Source organism: Leuciscus leuciscus, assembly GCF_965113295.1.
Source record: "Leuciscus leuciscus genome assembly, chromosome: 17".
Taxonomy (NCBI): Eukaryota; Metazoa; Chordata; class Actinopteri; order Cypriniformes; family Leuciscidae; genus Leuciscus; species Leuciscus leuciscus.
Genome location: NC_138741.1, coordinates 18336407 through 18356762, shown reverse-complemented (window position 1 = coordinate 18356762; position 20356 = coordinate 18336407). Strand labels below are relative to the sequence as shown.

The following is a 20356-nucleotide window of genomic DNA, read 5'->3' as shown; positions in this document are numbered from 1 at the left end:
AATTGGAGCAATATTTTGAGAGCATATGTTGGTGGCATTGAATTTGAGAAGCACAGGATAACAGCAGCAGCAACTAGACAAGTAGAATTAAAACAAACAATTCTTAGTCATTTTTTTTTTTAGACTATTTTAGTGAGCTTAGCATTTAAATGTTTTTCCTTTCAGTTGTTTAAAAGGAAAAGGTTCCTTTCTGGTTTGAGTGGACCCAATAAGAGGACCCAATAAGGTCCTCTATGGTGAAACGTAATTATTGGGCCAGGGTGTGGGGGACCCACTCTAAAAATGTATTATGTTCCAGGCCCAGTGAATAGTATAGATGTTATAGCAGCAGAAACATTACCTAGGGAAGCACGACTGGAAATTCAGGAAAACAGATCCAGCAATGCATGTACCCAATGATGGACTCCCATGTGTAGACCACATTTAAATAATAATAAAATGTGAGTGATAAGAGCAAAAAATAAATAAAAAATGAAAAATGAATTTACACATTAGCTTTGGGAATTAAAGAATACTGTATGCATTGACAAAAGAAAGTTTTTAATGATGTAGTTTTACACTTTGAGAAATTATGTTTTGAGAGGTGAATGGAATAATGAATGTAAAAGTGAGTCATATGGGAGATACATTCAGTAGTACACATGTAAAAAATAACGTTCCAAGGTGCTAAAACATGCCCAAGCACACAGATGTGAGACACAATGAAAAGTTCCTTGCATCAAAACAAAACATTACAATACATAAAGGAAACCAAAAAGTAACTGGCTGAAACATTCACACAAACATAACCATTCACCCGGACCAAATGATGGTTGAGAAAAATTGCCACCACTTAAAAACTCATAAAGGTTCAAAGCAAATTAATTGTGAGATTAAAATATGAGATTATTGACAATTATTGGAAACATATATTATGAAATGCAATATAAATATCCCTCCCTCAAAACAAAACAAAAAGTCACATTGGCTTTGTGACATAAATTAGACAAAGAATGGTCCCCAATAGTATAATAACATCAAGATTATCTGTCCTATGAGGATTCCCTCTCAGTTCAGCATTAAACATTTTAAAATCAACAACAACAACAAAAAAAGATTATTAAAGAAATTACACTTTAAAATTAGTAACAATTGTGAAGTAACATGAGAAAGGTGCTTATCAGAGAGGACAATGTTGGTTAGGAATGGCATCATGTTCTATGGACTGTTCAGGTATAATCCTACATTTTGTAGTTTATTGATAAGGCAGAGGGGGCTTGAAGCTCAAAACACACTAGGCAGGGTGTATTTCCAACCATGAACATCACTAACAGCACACATGTATATAATTCAGTCTGTACTAATACACAAAGTTTGAATAAAAATACCTATTCAAGCTCACACTGACTCTCCCTTTTGAAGCTCATGTTTAAAAAATTGACTACACCTTTCAGGTAAGGCAGGTAAAACTCGGCTTGATCACAATGTCAGGGGAACTCATATTTTGTGTATTTTGTGTAATACTGCTGAAAGTCTTCAGATTGATGGTTTGTCCTCTACAACTGCAACTAAAAGACTAAAGGGGGAAATTATTTTTAAAAAGTAAAAAGTAAAAAACAAATTGGTAAACTACTGACACTCTCACAAAATTCCTCAACAGTAAATTGCAGTGATATTCAGGAATACTTTTGCAAACCTCACAATCACATGTGGAACGCTCGCAGGTCAACCTTAATCCAAATCATACATGGAAAAAAGTCTTTGTTCTTGAGTCCCAAGCCCCTAGTACCTTTTGTCATCTTTACGGAAACGCCTCTACACAGATCTGCTCCTCCGTAATGTCATCCAGCATCTGAACATCAACGGGACTGCAAATGTCACTGTCGTACACTTCTGTGCCCATCAGGGCCTCCTCCAGACCTTCAGCCTTTGCCTTCGGAAAGCCATGCTGTTCAGATGGTGATGTGCTTTCTACAGACTCTAGATCTTCGATGCCAGCACGGTAGTGAATCATGAGCAGAGTCAAAGCTTGGAGACGTTCACCGGACTTGGCCAGAGCTGCAGAGATGAGGGCCTTGCGTCGAGAGTCAATCGTCTCTCGTTCTTCTATATTTAGAGAGTTGTTATGCTCCAACTCTTGGTCAATCTCCTGCTGCAACTTGTCCAACATAAACTCCAGTTTCTGTGAACGCTCATCTGTCGGTAGGCCACGGTAAAGATCTCGACCAATCTCTTTGACTGCGATGAACACGCTGTCATCTAGCCCACCTTCCTTACGCACCAGTTTGGATCCACCACTACCAGGTGGCTGCTTGGAAGGACTGGCCCCAGCATAGGTCTCGGTGTCACTGCTCTCGTTGTCAGAAGTGTTAGGCGTGTGTTTCGGAGAAGGTTCCACCGCCCCTGATCCTATTTCTGCAACCTGTTCTGCAAGTCTGGTTTTGGGCACCTGCCTCAGATTGAGGAGTCGAGAGCTAGTGTTGATAATGTGACGTGTAAGTCCAGTAGTTGCCCGGTTAATGGTGGACTTTGCCTCAGGATCTGCCCCACGCCGGTCTGAGGCGGCTACGCAGAAAGGGTGCTCTGTTAGACATTTCTCTTGACACTTCTTGTGACAGACATAAGAACAGGTCATGCACTGTGAGGCAGCCTTGGTCCACACCTTCTTCTTACAATACTCACACCAAGTGGGATTCTGGAACTGAGTGTCTTGAAAATTGTGCCGCATCTCTCCTATCTGCATGCCGCTGTAACTCTGTTCATCCCGGGTTACCATGAGCACCTGGTCCCTTTCCTTTTCCCGGTCTTTTAAGTCCTCTTCCTGAAGACTCCCTTCCCGCTCACGTTCTGTCAGTCCACTGGAGAGGTCTGACTCCCCGTCTGCCAGGTAAGTGAAGTTGACTGTAACATCTCCATAGCAGAGTTTCTCGTTGAAACCTTTGTGAGTGCTTAAGTTGCGCAAAGCGGTACGGCTGACGCTGGCCCTTGGTTCAGGAGCACATAGACGGAAGGTGCTCTGATATTCAGCAGATGACGTAGATAAGCACTCCAGTGCTATGTGTTCCAAGCGCAAGCTGACATGCCCTAAGCACAAGAGACTACCGAGCTTGAATGGGTTCTTGCACCAAAGTGCTATATTAAGGAATTTGTGGTTGTTTTCCACTTCAAAGATCACAGAGGCTTTGTTCCACCGAGCAGTTCTGCTGCGGTACATGGTCTCAGACGATTCCCAGAGACCCTGCTCGTCTACACTGTCCCTAGTGTTGGAGGAGCTCTCAGATATTTTCTCTTTGGCTGATTCTTGTTTGTTTGTGGCTGGAATATTTAGGATTTCCTCTGTGGGATCTGGGTTCTTGCTCACAGGCTTCAACTCTGGTGACTTAACAGGGATTTTTTCTAATGGTTTTTCGCCATTGCCAGTAATGGGTTGTGTTTTCTCTGGACTTTTTTCCACTGCAGGTTCATTACCTTCTACCAGGCTTTGGCTTTCTGAAGCAGATGTGACTTTTATATGAGGTCTGGGAGGAACAGGAGGGCGTGCAGGTGGTGGAGGAGGGGGCACTGTAGGTCTCTGTGGCTGTTCGGAAGGTTCAGCAGTCTTGGGAGTTGCCGGCTTTGGTGATTCTTTGGACTGGGATTTGAGTGGTGACTGAAGGTTCAGCCTGCGGTTGAGAATTGGTGAGATGGAACCAAGGGGCTTGGCCAGGTTGGCCACAGTTTTTTTGGGACTTTGGTTTACAGAGAGCAGGAAATCCTCCTTCGTGTCAACAGTGACTGGAGCTGCAGTTGATTTGGACTCAACGATCAGCTCCTCAAACTCAGAGTCATTGTCTCTGTTATCAGATATGTCCATGGTGGTTATTGGGGCTGGGTCCTCCTCATAGCCCCCAGGATGAGGAAGATAGCTTGGCTCTTCCATTGGGCCAAGGGTTTCTTGGAGTGTCCCCAACCCCACAGCAGGCACCTGGTGACGGACCGGCCTCTCATATAAGACTATCACTCTCTCTCCAGCTTGTTTCAGCAGTTTCGGCACTTGGACAGAGGACGTCACTTTGACTCCTGTGCAAACAGACATGAACAACACTTGAAGCTTTGCGAATTTATTATAAAACTATAAAAAAAATGGGCATCAAATGACCTACCCACCATGTCAAACATTCCATTTGAATGGTAATGAGTACATTTATGTAGTCTCTAACCTCCAATAGCAATGAGGCGATCTCCTCTCTGTAAGTCCGCCAGGGCAGCTGGAGAGTTTGGGGTGACCGTCTCTATGCTCACGTGCACTGTGTCACCATCACTGGCCGGAACATGCCTGAAAGTCATCCCCACGCTCCCAGATGGTCCTTTGATCACCTCTGTCTGCAACACAAAACAAAGCGAAAAAATATCAGATTTGCTAATAATCTTAATGAAAAGGTTATGTAACTGAAGAAACTAAGGCTTCACAATTATAATTCGTTTCCAAGTAGCTTTGTAAATGGTAACATCTTTTCTTTATTGCAGGTGTTGTTACGGCATACATTACTTTAAGTCATAAGATCAACAAGTGGGACTTGACAGGATAGAAGTAGTTAGGGGAAGCCTTTTTGTTACTAGTTGAGAGGAATGGTAGGCGTTAAGCCAAAAGACAGTTTTTTTTAAGCTTATCTTTTGACAGCAACAGCAGTTAATAATTAGGGCGGACAACCTACATTATGATGTGAAAAAAACAGCCTTCACTTTCTATACAAAGCTCTCTCTACCAATCACATCCAACAGTTTTCATGGTGATAAAACAATGCTCTCTGAAACGAAGGGAGGGGAGGTCTGCAATTACTGTTAATTTCACTCCAAATGTGCCACGAAGAAGTAGCAGCTGCTGTTTCAGAGCTAGCTGTATCACAAAGCCTGCATCACAATATCCACCTGTAGCTCCACCTGCACTTTGGTTTGACACCATACAACACCCACCAGGTACACAAGGAGCAAGTTAAGGGTGCCAATGCAAGGAAAAATTCCACTAGATCCACCAAGAAACAAAAATGGTGATCTGGGCTGTATAATAGTTGCACAAACACTAGAAAGATTTCTTTTCATTGATCTTTCTATGATATGTCCTCTGTGTCTCCCTTGTTCTCTTTCTCTTTCGTTTGTGCTGGGGGTGGGCAAAGACAGGATGCAGATCCACGCTGCCGAGATGGATGACTGTAATTTTCCTGCTGTCATTTGTTATAACCCTTGAGAAGGGCACTGATTGAGTTAAACATGGGATGAAAAAACAGACAATCTACTCAAGCTGGCAAGCTGAAGACTGACTTGCCCAGTTTTGACCAATGACTGTATATAGAAACATTCAAGAACCATCAGAAATTTCTTAAAAGGTAACTTACATATATCCATTCAAAAAGATATCTATCTATGCTGTAGTTGTAGTTGCTACTTTACTTTGTAACCATAAACAGACTACACTTAATTAACTGTATTACTTGGCATATTCATATTTTTAATTTGAATGTTTTAATAATACATTTAAATATTTAACATCGATATCTAATCATAATGTTGTTGCCAATGTTTTTTAGTTTTTTCATCACTCTAGTTGTTTTAATAACCCTTCTTTTTATAAAATGTTTGATTTGAATATTCCTGTTTAAAATAGTCAAGTGAACTTCACAAGAATGGATTACTTCAAATAAACTTTTTTTACATAATCAATTGTATTGCCATTGAAGGAGGGTACATGTAGCCGTGGGAGTGAATCAGAAAAAAGACCAGGGAAGAACACTAGTGCCAATACTATTTGCATACATGTCATCTAAGTCTTAGCTGAGATGCTGAAGATAAATTTGCTTATAACAGAAAAAATAAACACACAGGAACATAAATCTTAATGACTGAAGGGATGCTGTTAAACTCTCCAGAGATGATTAATTCTGAACATTTCTTCCCTCAGGACACAACCTGATCCTACCCTTTACACATGTCAGAGAGGGTTTGTGGGAGAAAAACAAAAGCTTCAGGCTTTTTTGAGGCCACTGATGGTCTTCTTAACCGGCATGTTTGGGATAATTCATTGCAACCTGTTCAGGAAAAAGAATGAAAGCAAAGTCTATGTGAGGAATCTCCTTATTCACCACCTGTGGGATCCAGAATTAAACAGATTTTCAATTGCTGAAACAAATAAAGAAAACAAGACACCATTGTTTGTTGCATGGGCTGTGATCTAGAGAAGACTTTCATCTGATATTAACCTTAACAAGCACTAAAAATTACCTCCAAACATCCGGATCTAAGTGTTCTAGTACAGGTACATATTGTACCTCAACATCAGAACTAAGAATATGACAACTAAAGCGCTACCAAAAGACTTCATTTCAATAAAGTCCACGACCGAATGGGAACCAAGACACTTGGAATTACAGTAGAAAACAAAACAAAAAAAGAATCTGCTTTAAAACCAAAAATAAATAAAAAAGAACAACTAGCAGAGGGTGAAAAAGACATCTGCACTTAACGTGCACCTTTGTTTTCCCATTTTTAGAACGACAAAATGACAAGGTTCAAAGAGTGAGAGAAAGATTTGTCTGGCACAGGAAACAAACAGCGACATTGAGCGGCAATTACAGGCGATTTCTGTAGCTGAGTGGTGGCTAAGGCGTAATTACACAACCATGGAAAGGCACAGCAGGAGGAACGCTCACACACTCATTGTGTGCGTTACTGTGTGTCTGCATGTGTTGAGTGCAGGTAAACGGACTGCTGCCGCTCCGACTGGTTCGTGAGGACGCTGTTCATGTGTCAATTTGATGTCCGTCTCACCTCATCACCACAAGGCTCACATCGAGTATCATGGAAATATAAAACAGCTTTTCAACAAACAAACACGGGGCCTGTGGGACATTTTCAGGTCAATTCCATTGATTACAGCATAAATGTCAGAATTAAAACACCCACTTAAATACCATTACACACATTCAATACCACCACGATAAAAACAAGCCTACAGCTGATAAAACAAAACCTCTGTCATAATTTCTCACTTACATGTCATGCCAAACTCATATAACTTAATTTCTTCTGTGAAATATAAAAGGAGGAAAATGTGAATAATGATTTGTAGTTTCCCTGCCAGTATTTTCAACATTTTAGCATATTAGCAACGTATTACAAAACAAAAGTTATAGCAATTTATTGCATTTTAAAGCAACAGTAGCTTGGAAAGAAAAGAAAGAAATCAACAATTTTGTTTGTGACAGTAAAGACAGAAAAACGTACCCAAAAAAATCTGAATTTTGTTCTTTTAAACTTTCTATTTCAAAGGTATATATGTATATTATAACAGTTTCCACAAAAATATTAAACAGCACAACCGTCTTTAACATTGATAATAATAAGAAACTGAAGACTGGAGTAATGATGCTGAAAATTCAGCTTTGCCAACACGGGAATAAATTACATTTTAAAATACACTAAAACAAAAATAAAAAATTGCAATTATATTTCACAATATTACTGTATACTGCAACCTTGGTGGTTATAATGTTTACTTAAAACTTAAGACTTAAAAAATATTTAACAATCTAACCAACCTCAAACTTTTGAACGATACATCAACAATATTCTATAAATAATACAATCACATATTTAAGTTTGCAAGGCACATATACACTTGTTCAAGATAAATAAGAAAAACAGCATTTAATGACAACATTTTGTGTCCCATGGAAGATATCAAGTCAAATGGGTTAGGAATATGACAGTGATTAAAATATGATTTTCATTTCTAAATTATTTGAAGTAACAAAACAGCATCAACTTTTGATTTCATGATGCCTCCCAAAGAAAGTATGCGCGTCTCTCACTCTCTTGTATGCACAGCACACACAAAAAAATGCATACAGTGAAATGCTTGGCCACCCTAACATTGCCTCTAATGCACAGACATCAAATCGTACTGTGCACTCAAAGAGACAGACAGATGAATAACAGCTCAGAGAAAGAAAACATGTCACACAACATCAGCCCTACACACTCACAAACACACACATCCCAGATCCAGCACACCCTGTACCACAAAATGGAAGGTTCCTTCTAGTCATCAGGTGTCAGTAAGTGTGTGTGTACGTGTTTGTAGGTGGTAGACGTGTTACGTGCAGCGGTGTGATTGTTGACAGATGCCCATTGAAGCTATTGTGCTGAACAGACAGTTGCCTTGTGTGTACACCTGTTGCTGGAGGAGTGAGTGAGTGAGTGTGTGTGTGTGTGTGTGTGTGTGTGTGTGTTCAGCCAAACCTCCCACTCTTCATTTTTCTCTCCACCTCCATTTTTCCTGCTATCCATTTCATTCATCCTCCCACTCCCTTCATCCCCCACCTTTCTCCCTGACTGGCTTATATAAATCTAGCCTTTTCAGAGCAGGCCCTTATCCTTTACTTAAGCAACACAGGTGATAATGATGATGCCCAACAGAAAACACACAATTGATACACACTTTGCTTAGAATTGGGGTCAGCAAACATTTGGGGTCAGTAAGACTTTTGAATGTTTTTGAAAGAAGTCTCTTATGCTCACCAAGATGGCATTTATTCAATGGAAAATACAGTAATATTGTGAAATATGTTTCAAACTGTAATGAATTTCTGTGAGGGCAAAGCTGAATTTTCAGCATCATTGCTCCAGTCTTCAGTGTCACATGATCCTTCAGAAATCATTCCAACATGCTGATTTGGTGTTCAAGAAACATTTCTTATTATTATTATCAATGTGGAAAACAGTTAATATTTTGTGGAAACCAAGACACTTTTTTTTCAGGGTTCTTTGATGAAGAAAGTCCAAAGCTAAGTCCAAAAGAACAGCATTTATTTGAAACCGAAATCTTTTGTAACATTATAAATGTCATTACTGTGACTTTTAATCAATTTATGACTTTTAATCAATGCTAAAGGTTGGCAAAATTAAACCTTGGTTGAATCGGACTGTGGTTATCTAGATCAGACCTGGTAGACAGAGAGCGTGACAAGTCAAACACTGGTGTGATAAATCAACAGAATCAACAAACAAGGTTTATTTTGTGCTTTGTTGAGTGAATGAGGAGTTCGGTAAAAAGATCCATCGTCACACAACGATGGAACAACTCACCGGAAATGTAATGTGGTTTGACGTGTTTCAATGACTAGAGCAAACAGTAAGGATCGAGGCAGCAGCCTTCAGCAACTTTAAACCAACACAGACGGATGAACAATCTCTGAGAACGTGTAGCACAGACCTTTTGTAAGAGCCTGTTTCTCTTTAAAACTAAAGTTTTTTTTTCTTCAATCTGTTAGTTAATCAAATTAAAATCGACAAGCACATACAGACTCACTCCCACCACCTGGCAAAAAGAGAAAACACCAACCAAAGAGTAATGCCACAACAAAGAAATATATTTCTGTAAATAATATTTAAAACACATCTTTGTAGAGATGACCGAGATGATTCTAGACGAATGAGAATGCAAACTTCTAGCTTTCTTCATATGGTTCATTTAGTGAAAAAGAGGATGAAAACAGAAAATTGTAACTATATTGTTTTGTATTTCACTTCTTACATTAAACATTCTGAATGTAATTGGCCATAATAGCTGTTGATTCCTCTGATTCCACTGAAAAACACCTTTTAAAGTCATTTCAGAGCAAACACATAAAAAGATATAAAAAATATCAAGATATTATATATATTTTAGCTACAGTATATTGGCCAGTTCTACTGCACAAACTCTCTGTGTCTTTCTCACACACACAATGGCTGAGTCCGGTGGCCTGATGCTGTAGTGAGAGCCGTCAGAGCAATGGTCAGTAATCGAATCATCTGGCACATGTCAGAGAGATTAGTGTTAGGGTATAGGGTAGCAGTCCCCGCAAGGCATGTACACACACACACACACACACACACACACACACACACAGCATAGAGAGCTAGCGATTAATACTTTATTTCAAAAGGGGAAGAAAAAAAGACATGTGCCAAGACCAAAGTGGAGAGATGGAAGATTATCAAAACAGAAGTGAACGTCATAGATTTGAAAAGATTACGTTTTCTCAAATCACAAATTAGACCGAAATTTTTTTCTTCTAATTTTCCAGTAGAAATACAGCATTTAAACATCCTTGGAATCATTTTCTTTGATTTGCCAAACTGCAAAACATATTAAGACTTATTTCAAGTATACTGAATTGAAATCTTTTTTCCTAATTTGGGTCTTGTCAAGCATTAATTTTACCAAATTTCATTAGATTTACACTTAAACAAGAAAAAAAATAGCTAATGAAGTTAGAATTTATTTTACATATAGATAATATAGTTATATAGATATAATTTTATATAAGTATTTTTCCAACAAACAAACATACAAACAAACATACATAACGCAAAATTAATACTCAAGTATGGAAAGCAAACGCCTATAAAATGCAAAACTAATCATTTGTATTCTGATTAAAGCGACCTGAATATTGACCTCAGCAAAGGTTCTCAATGACCTCCCATGATCCCCCCTCCCCTCAGTATTACACCAAAACTTTATTTTAAACTATCCCACTAGTAACAAGGTTAAAATTTAAACAGTTCAAATGTAATATTGAGAATTTTCTGAGCTTGATGAAAACTCAATTTCAAAACGTGTGACAGGCGAAGCTGGCAGGAAGTGAGGATAATTAATCAAGCATTGATGTGGATTAATGTGTGTTATATTAAGTTTCCTGGTTTGAGTCACATGTAATAACTGATGGCGTGGTGGAATATCGTCAACGCTGCCCTTTTCTGACACTCTGCTAATTCAATCACTCGCTCTTCTTCTTTTCACCCATCCTTCAATCCATCCTAATTAACAAAACACTGTCACACATAGTTACATGACAATGACATGAGGTTACCTTTATAGAAAATCTGCTTTATCCAGTTCAGTCTCAAAGTTATGAGTTAGAGGGAAACAATTTGCACTAAATATAATACATCAATAAAAACCTTAACAAAACAAACTACCACAAATTTTCTGATTCCAAAGCAAACTTTAGTACCACAAAATATACATTTTGAAAACATAGAATACACCTTTATTTCTTGGAAGAAACCCTTAAACATGGGTTCAGCAAGTTGCACTAATTGCTTCTCATTTTCTGTTCGTAGACAAACCTATTCCAGGGAACACTGATTTGCAAAAAAAATTCAAAGCTGGGATGAATGCAGTCGCGTCTCATCACGGACGGGCTGAATTTTCATGTTTCATGTTTTTGTGATTGGAGGAGGCTTTTCAGAGAGCGCCGCACAAAAGGGAGGGTTGTTATGGAGACAGAGGACATTCAAAAAACAAGACCCTTCTCATCCCTCTCATTTGCAATTGTTCACAGTGGCCACAGCGTTCTTTAACATCCGTCCGAGTCGGTTCCGTTTTTAGCGCCTTCATTGTTATTCACCCGCTCAGAATCTGTCTCCTAATCTACATAGACCCTCCCCCAGTTTAACCCACACGCGAACGTCCCGGTAGAAAGGTAGAATGAGAACGACCAAATGAAGAGTCTCTCGTATCAGCACTCAAAGGCCATCCAAGTGCATCCTTATCATTCTGGCATTTTGTTTGTCATTTCCATTCTCTCAGCTTAAACTGAGTCAGTTACTTAAAAGTGGAGTTTCAAATGTCCCTTTCCCATGAAATCGGCAGCTGTCTGATTCTGACAGAAGATTCATGGCTTTATAACACTCTCCACTGCAGCTCAATATTCAACATGTGACATTTTGCTTCAAAGAGTGATGGACTTTGAACAGAGGGTTGACTGGCCCCAATCTGACTGCTAGAAATGAATGGTCAGCTGGTATCCACTGAGAGCAACGGATGTGGCCAGTCAGAAACCTCCAAATGTGTGTCAAACGCTGTCAATCCTTTCAGCTGAAGGCCCTCAACATGGATGTCAGAAATGTGGACAAAGGAAGATACCATTGTAGTTGTTTTCCTTAGATTACCATCAAATAAACACCACTTATCAACCCGACCACAGACAATAACTGCTCCAGTAACAGAAACAGTCCATGTTTCTGCATCAACGTAATGAAAGACAGAAAGAAATGAAATGAGTAAAGATAAAAATTGACGTATAGAGGAAAAGGATGAAGAAAAATAATGAAGGAATGAAAGACAAAAGGAAGGATGAAAATGAAAGGAAATGAAGGAAGAAAAAGAGTAAGGAAATAAGGTCAATTTATAAGGGAAGGAAATTAAGGAAGAAAGGATAGAAGGAAACAAAGGAGGAAATTAAAGGAAGAAAAAGAGGAAGAAAATAAGGAAGGAGGAAGGGAACAAATGAGGAAATAGGAAAGTGTAGTACAGGAAAGTTTAGAAAAGTTGGAAAGGAAAAGAACGAGAGAAGGGAAGGGACAAAAACAAAATTACAACAAGAGAATAACAAAATAAGGAAAGGAAGAAAAGATTATGGAAGTAAATTATGTAAAGGAGTACAGAAAGGAAAAGAAAGGAAGGAAGGAGAGAAGGTAAAAGGGTAAGGAAAAGGAATAAGGACAGGAAAGGAAGATAAAGGAAAGGAAAGGAAGAAAAAAGCCAAACAAATAAAATAAAAGGCAGTAGTAAGTGAAGATAATGTTAGAGCCCCATGGTTCTCTCTGGTCCTGATCTGTCTGCAGCGCTCTCTCTCTCTCTCTCTCTCTCTCTCTCTCTCTCTCTCTCTACAATCTCTTTATTTCCAGGGAAGGTGCCCGGACAAGCAGAGAGCAGCAATAAACTGCATAAAAATGAGATTTAACGGCAATATACTTCAGACTGCATCAAATCGTAGCAGCACAGACAAAGAGCAGCTGGCCTGTCAGACACCCTAGTACAAACAACAATTAACTAAAAATACACCAGCAGCTGACTGCGGGCAATACATACTTCAGAACAAAGTTAAAGTCACTCGACCCTGACCCTGTACACTCGGCTGGGGAAAACTGCGCTGCTACACAACTGACTAAAGTCAAATAATGCTGGCATTAGATACAGATCTTTGTGGCTGCAAAAAGTGTGCCTGTCTGTGTCTTAAGATAGAAATCCATTAAATTGATCTCCAAAATATTGATTTATTAGAAATTATCTGGGGGGTTATAACATATCCGTTATCTGTTGCAGAACATAATAAAACTATGTTGTTTGCGTGTTGCATGCGTCAAGACTCTGCCAACCAATCAGTGCGCTGCATTTTCTGTTGTAAAGGGCATGGCTAGGATTCATTTACTGATGGGGCTGGAATAGCCAGCAATGAGTTTTGGTGTCTGTGGTGTTGGTAATACACCCATTAGACGCTCTGTCATGCACAGGGACGGCTGTCAAATTAGTTCGATTATCGTCATTGGCACACAGAGGAAAATCAATTGGAAATACAAACGAGCAAAACAGCCTGGGAAACCCTTAAAGGCATAGTTCACCCAAAAATGAAAATTCTGTCATTAATTACCCTCATGTCGTTCCAAACCCGTAAGACTTTCGTAACACAAATAAAGATCTTTTTGATGAAATCTGAGAACTTTCTTTCCCTCCATTGACAGTCTACACAACTACCACTTTGACGCTTCAAAAAGATCGTAAAGAGATTGTAAAACTAATCCATATGAATAGAGCGGTTTATTCCAAATTTTCTGAAGAGACTTGATCGCTTTATATGTGGAACAGATCGAATTTAGGCTTTTATTCACATATTTGGAAAACAAAACAAAATTACAGATTAGGGGGAAATGACTGTTCATCATTTAAAATCAGACAAAACACCAAACTACGACCCAAACTGAAATCAATGCTAAACTATAGAAAACACATGCCTATGAAGTACAAAAAAAAAAAGATACACAAACTTGTCTTTTGAGACTAATACTGCTAATACTGTCCCAAAAGCCAGTCCTCAGGGCTACCTCTCTGCCCACAGAGAAGAAAAGAACGTGACCGGATGCTACGGATGAAACAGCCATCTCAGAGCCATTATAAGAGATGTCTTTATCTGAATAAGCTAAGATGAATAGGACTCTGTACTGATATCCTGACAAAGCAGGTATACAGAGGGTTATTTGTTCTGCTTTAAATGAGATTTAAATCTAGGTGGGCAAATGGAAACACGCCAACATGGCAGCTGGGTAACCCACACACCACAAAGTGAAGGCAAAATTGAGTACAAGTACATGTGTGTGCGCGCATGTGCGTGCGTCAAAGGAACAGTCAACAGCAAAACATCTGAAATTATACACAAGCACATCACAAAAGCTATACGGACATTACAGAAATAATTTTATAAAACACAAACAAGCATAACGCATGTCAATCAACAAAAGGGAAAAAAAGGAAATAAAAGCCACTGATCTGAAATGACGGCAGCATGTTTTAAACGTCAAGACCCTCTAAAGTTTAAACAACGGTGATGGGAAAAATCCCAGTGACGGAGCTAGATTCCCATAACACACACTAACATATACATGCACAAAAATACAAATAAACAAAGCAAACACACCCCCTGCAGTGCTAAGTGGTGTTATTTTGTTTGTAAGGAATTCACACAGACTACTTTTTGAAGAGCGAGGACTGTGATATTCACACTGCAATGTTTAATATGTTTCTAATGAATCTTGCATCTGGAATAACAATAGAAAATAGATGTTAAGTGGAGCAAAAGCCTGATGACTGCATAGAAATGTCCACACAGAAAATGTCCACTGGGCATGGGTCAAAATGGCCTGGCTGACCGGATAAAGTCTGGTTGGTAAGAGTGATGATCAGTCAGGCATCAGAGCAGATGTGCAAATATACATAAATTCAAACACAAACTCGCAGATGTACTGGAAAAGAGTTCAGTTTTTTTGACCAATTAACTTTTCCTCTTCCCGGCTTTAGCAAATAATGAATAAGAACTTTGGATAATCATTTTTGAATTCATTAATAATCATTTGATAGACTTTGCACACTCAATATCTATAAAAAACTTTTATAGCAGATACAAAAATATAATATGATATAATTATTTTTAATATAAAAATTTTTTAATCGGGTTTAAAGGTAAATATTGCTCTTGGAGAGTGAAAACTATAAAATGATTCTTAATAATGTATTATTTAAAATAAATATCTTATATATATAGTTGTAATCGAAATGATTGGCAACATTTACACTTTCAGCTGTTTGCAATGAACAAATCAAACTAAAGTAATTGAAATAGCTTCAAATGAAAATGCAACTTTTAATGACTTCTGCAGTCTCAAAATTATTCAACCCCCTGATTAGAATCCCGCACAAAAGCACAAATCTGCTAAACAGGTGTTGTCTCAAGCACACCTGATGCAACTATAATCAAGGGCTTTATTAGTTGCACCAGGTGTGCTTGAGCTAGAACACATGAAATATCTGAACTTGCTAGGTTTCTTGAATGTCACGTTTGACTGCATGTTAGAAAAGAATAACATGCCAAAAGAATGGTCCAAAAAGATATCATCACCCTTCACAAACAAGGAACAGGATACAAAAAGATAGCGAAGGCACTAAATGTTCCTAGAGACACTGTTGGAAGCATATTTTGCAAGATCAAAGTTAAAGGAACAGTGGTTACACTTCCTGGACAGACTAGGAAGCTATCAACGGCTGCAACCAGATTTCTGAGAAGGCAGGTTCAGAAAAACCCTCGAGTGACTGCAAAAGACCTGCAGCAAGACTTGGTGGCAACAGGCACTGAGGTTTCTTGCACAGTAAAGCCGGGGACACACTTAACAACTGTAAGGCCGATTATGAATGTAATTTTGATTCTTACGACTGATCATGCCCAAACGCGCCGAGTACTAAACGCATGACATTACTCCGAGACGTACACTACTACTGACCCAAAAGCACAAGATCATATAAATAAGCCACATAATTTTGGGGATTCTGCTCTGTGAAGCGATGAAACAGAACTGGAACTTTTTGTCCCTATGGATCAGCGGTCTGTCTGGAGGCAGAAGAATGAAGCATATGCTGAAAAGAACTCTGCCTACAGTAAAGCATGGTGGTGCTCAGTGATGCTCTGGGGCTGCTTTGCATCCTCTGTCATTGGAAACCAGCAGCGTGTGGAAGGCAAGATGGATTCATTGTAGTATCAGGAAATCCTAGGAGAAAACGTCATGCCGTCAGGGAGGAAGCTGGAGCTTGGGTGTCATTGGACCTTCCAACAGGACAATGATCCCAAACATACCTTTAAATTCCACCAAGGCTTGGTTGCAGAAGAAGTCAAGGAAGATTCTACAATGGCCATCACAGTCACCTGACTTGATCCCCATAGAAAATCTCTGGTGGGATTTGAAGGCGGCGGTTGCATCAAACAAAGCCAAGAATATTACTAAACTGGAGGCCATTGCTCATGAGGAATGGGCTGAGATTCCTCAGAAATGCTGCCAGAAGCTGGTGTCTGATTATACATCTCGTTCACAGCAGGTCATAACAGCAAAAGGGTGTTCTACTAAGAACTAAAGATGTTTGCCATGAAGGGGTTAAATCATTTTGAGACTGAAGTCATCATTAAAAGTTGCATTTTCAGTTGAATTTGGGGAAACCACTTGAAACATTTGTTGTGTTGAGCTATTTCAATGACTTTTGTTTGATTTGTTCATTGCAAACAGCTGAAAGTCAATTTTGCCAAAAAAACCTGGCAAATGTTATATATATATATAAATAATCAGTGGCGAGCGGTGACTTTTAACCGGGTATGCTGGGTGACGCGTGGTCACAAATGCACCTGGTGCAACATTGGATGGGTTTATAATAAGCGTGTTCGCTCTAGACAGTGTTAGCTGCTCAGTTGCTTACTCTCATGACACATGGCAACACAGCTAAAGGTTTCCTTTATTTGACCATTTAAAGTAGCCACCATTTACCAGTTGATGCCTTCACAAGCACCCGTGAAAGCTGTTGAGTCATGCGCAACACGCGAAAGGGCGGGCTTTGCAAAATATGTCGTGTTTTTGTAATTACGCTAGGTGGCACTAATGTCACAGAAACTACATGCTTCACCTTTAAACGATATGGTGCACCAGCACACATCTAAATCAGAGACGACAAATAAGAAACACCATGGCAGGCATCAATTCAAATGTATGCCAGAAGTGGTTTTTTTATTAAGAATTAAAAATAAGTATGATAATAAATATTAGTAGCCTATTTTTAAATCAAATATAAGTAAAATATAATTAGAATAAATTATAAAGTAATAAAAATATAATAATTATTTTAAAAATAAGTTGAAATAATTCAAATTGATGACTTTACAAATGCATAGACTACGATTAACAGCCTAGTTACAGGTCTGCTTACAGTAGGTCTGTCTTTAACAGTTTATAAGTTTCCGTAAAAAAAAAAAATGACCCTATGGAGAAAATAAAGACTGAATGACTGAGAGTTACAAACGTATTGCTAACATTTTATTATGTAAGCTTTATGGTAGACCTTAAACAAGGGAATTTATAGTAATTTATAGGGTTAATAATAATCAGCGAGTCCATGAATGGCTTGGGTATGCAGAGCATTCGCTGGTTATATGGACCCCACGCCACTGATATATATAATGTTAGTTGTAATGTAATTATTAATGTTAAAAACAATGAATTAATTGAGAGCTCTTCTTTGCATGGACATTCCTTGCAGTCTCTAAAATCTCTAGATGGCCACGTACACTGAGGTGTGCTGGAAATGGGCATCGGCGGGTGGGCGAGGCGGTGCAGGTCGATGGTGAGAGCGGCTAGAAGATAAGAACAAATGAAAAGACCCCAGAGGCTCAGTATCACTTACTTATTACTGATAGCGGTGTTAGCCTCTCTGCACCAGAGCCGTAGGCTAAGAAAACATGCTTTAACACTTTAGCGTTTAGATTGTGTTAAAAAACAATCCCCCAGCATGCACACGAAGGCGAAAGTGCTATGATATCATGCACAAGTTTTTTTTGGGCACATACCATGGTTATAACCAGAAGTACCATGTAAATACCATGTATTTGAACAGTTGCACTTGCCCTTATGAAATCACAGTGATGTTTTACATGTGGAAAATGTACAATTAGTTAAGGATATGAGGAGCGTAATTGAGAGGTGGAAAAAAAAATAAAGAGAGGAAAGAGATATCAAGTGGAGTGAGAGAGAACGAGAAGGGTGGGAGTGGGAGAACATGACAGAGAGAGGGAAAGAAAACAATGACCTTTTCCAGATGATATCTGTACTAATCCTGTGTTTGAATCCCTGCTGAGGTCTCTGAATCTGGGGGTCTGGGGGAAGCTGATAAAAACGAGGTGAAACGCACAGCGACCAATGTGCATCTGCATCTCCGTGCACAATTTTGCATTTCAAACAAGCATGCTCATACTCAAACATATCATTCATACTCAAACACACACTTATGCATGCATGCGCACACACACTACATAAAAAGTCATCCAAACACAGCATTGCAAGCCATTAGTGATGGGACTGGTTAATGCTAAATATGTGAACCCTTAAATCAATGAAGAGTCATCAAGCATGTGAACACATGCGGTGTCAGTGCTGGTGCAAGCCTGTTATAGTGATTAGAGATCTCTTACACACTCATAAACACAGCCACACACACACAAAGTCTGGGTCATTGTGCTTCTTAATTAATTAGAGTCTACATTCACACACAAAGAAATCTATTCTAGTTTCAGTTCAGCGGTTCATTTCAGATGTGTTATGGTACTTCTAAAAATGAGATGAAGTAAAAACACAAACAAATAAATAAAATGGTCAGTAAGAAGGTTTTTTTTTTTTTTTTTTAAAGAAATGCATACTTTCATTGAGCAAGGATGAATTAAATTGATCAAAAATGACATTAAAAGCCTGGGGGGGAGAACAGCCCGTTTACAAAAAATATGAAGTGAATATTTATCACATAAATGCAGCCTTAGAGAGCATAAGGGCTTCTTTAAAAATATTTGTCATATATATATATATATATACACACACATCGCTATATTTTGAAGTAGATTATGTATGAACTCCATTATAAATGCAAACTGGAGGAAAACAGTAAACACACACACGTATATACTGTATATACTATATGTGTGAGTGTGTGTGTTTTCCTCCAGTTTGCATTTATAATGGAGTTCATACATAATCTACTGTATAAGTGATTTTCTAATATCAAAATAAGTGGTATAAATCAGGAATCACAATGTAGTTCTTTTTGCTAGAAATTCAACTTTTTATATTGCCATATATTAATGGCTATGAATATTCCATGGGATTAAATACTTATCATATGAAAGGTGCTTCATCTCATTTGATTATCTCCTTTAATAGCAACTTTTGGACACAATCCAAAAGATAGATACGATTATTCATAACAAATGAATGATGAATCTGGCATCAGTGCACAAACGGCTCCAACGTTATGTAACAGCCACATTAAAAACAAAAGACTCACAGTAATAGATAAATCGCATTGGATGAGCCGTAGTGCAATAGCTGATCTACGAACACCTGTGAACGTAGTTCAGATCAGAAATCTATATTACTTCAAGTTGTGAGTGACATGTAAACAACCTACTCTTTCTACACCGGAAGTGAGCTTGGTGAGATACTAAATAAAAAGACTAGAATGGAGCAATTTAAATCGATATTTTCTGTCTGCTGTCATTGACTGCTTTGAGAAGCCGCAGCTGTCAGGTAGAAAATGAAAGTGTTTATGCAAAATATGCATACGTTTAAATCAAGTCAATAACGCGTTTGTCCTTCCTCCAAAAGGAAGACAAATAGACATCTATAATAGAGAGAAATAGATTACAAATCTATTATGGAAAAGGAACTTCACAAAGCTGCCCATTTGGTACACAAAAAAAGAAACAAGATGAACTAAAAAAATAAATGCATAGATTTTCTATGCAATAAAGCACAACCAACATCCACTTTTTGTACCGAATGAAAACAACTCTTCATAAAGAAGAACAAATGAGCAACACTAACTCCCACCAAAACAACGGTTGACCTCGCATATAACTGCGTCATTTCTAATGATGACAAATACACTTCCTGAACATTTTCCCATGACCACTAGCATTCACAAACAACACCCCCAGGAGTGAAGACATATTTTCCCAAGTAATTTCAACCTGTAGAGCAGTGCTGCACATCATTATCTCCTGTTTCTTACTTTTGCCAAAACTAAAATGAATAGCAAATAATTATAGTTTAATTGTAGCTGGATATTTACTGGTTCATCTATCTATCCTGTGCTATAGACAACAGTGGGTGTGTCTGCTTGTGCTTGTGTATTTATTAATGCATATCGAACATGCATGTTTGTGCATATGTGCAGCAAACGTCCTGCAGCGCCCTCAGGCAGAGAGAAGCACATGCATGT

The 20356-nt window shown here is 38.6% G+C and overlaps 1 protein-coding gene and 1 long non-coding RNA gene across 2 annotated transcripts in view; both read right to left on the bottom strand.

Annotated features, from left to right (window-relative positions):
* Positions 1 to 519: 519 nt before the first annotated feature.
* The window catches only part of pdzd8 (PDZ domain containing 8), a 40418-nt gene continuing 20581 nt past the window's right edge, over positions 520 to 20356 (bottom strand). Inside the window, exons 4-5 of the mRNA XM_082143994.1 lie at positions 4179 to 4341; positions 520 to 4038 (exon numbers count right to left, since the gene is read on the bottom strand). Coding sequence (XP_082000120.1) covers positions 1781 to 4038; positions 4179 to 4341 — 2421 coding nt within the window. The 3' untranslated portion in view covers positions 520 to 1780. The remainder of the gene's footprint in view (positions 4039 to 4178; positions 4342 to 20356) is intronic.
* Positions 5508 to 20354, bottom strand: LOC309479820. Its single transcript, XR_014199444.1, has 2 exons — positions 15356 to 20354; positions 5508 to 15295 (listed from the first exon to the last, which is right to left on the bottom strand). It is a non-coding gene; the product is annotated as an uncharacterized lncRNA (long non-coding RNA).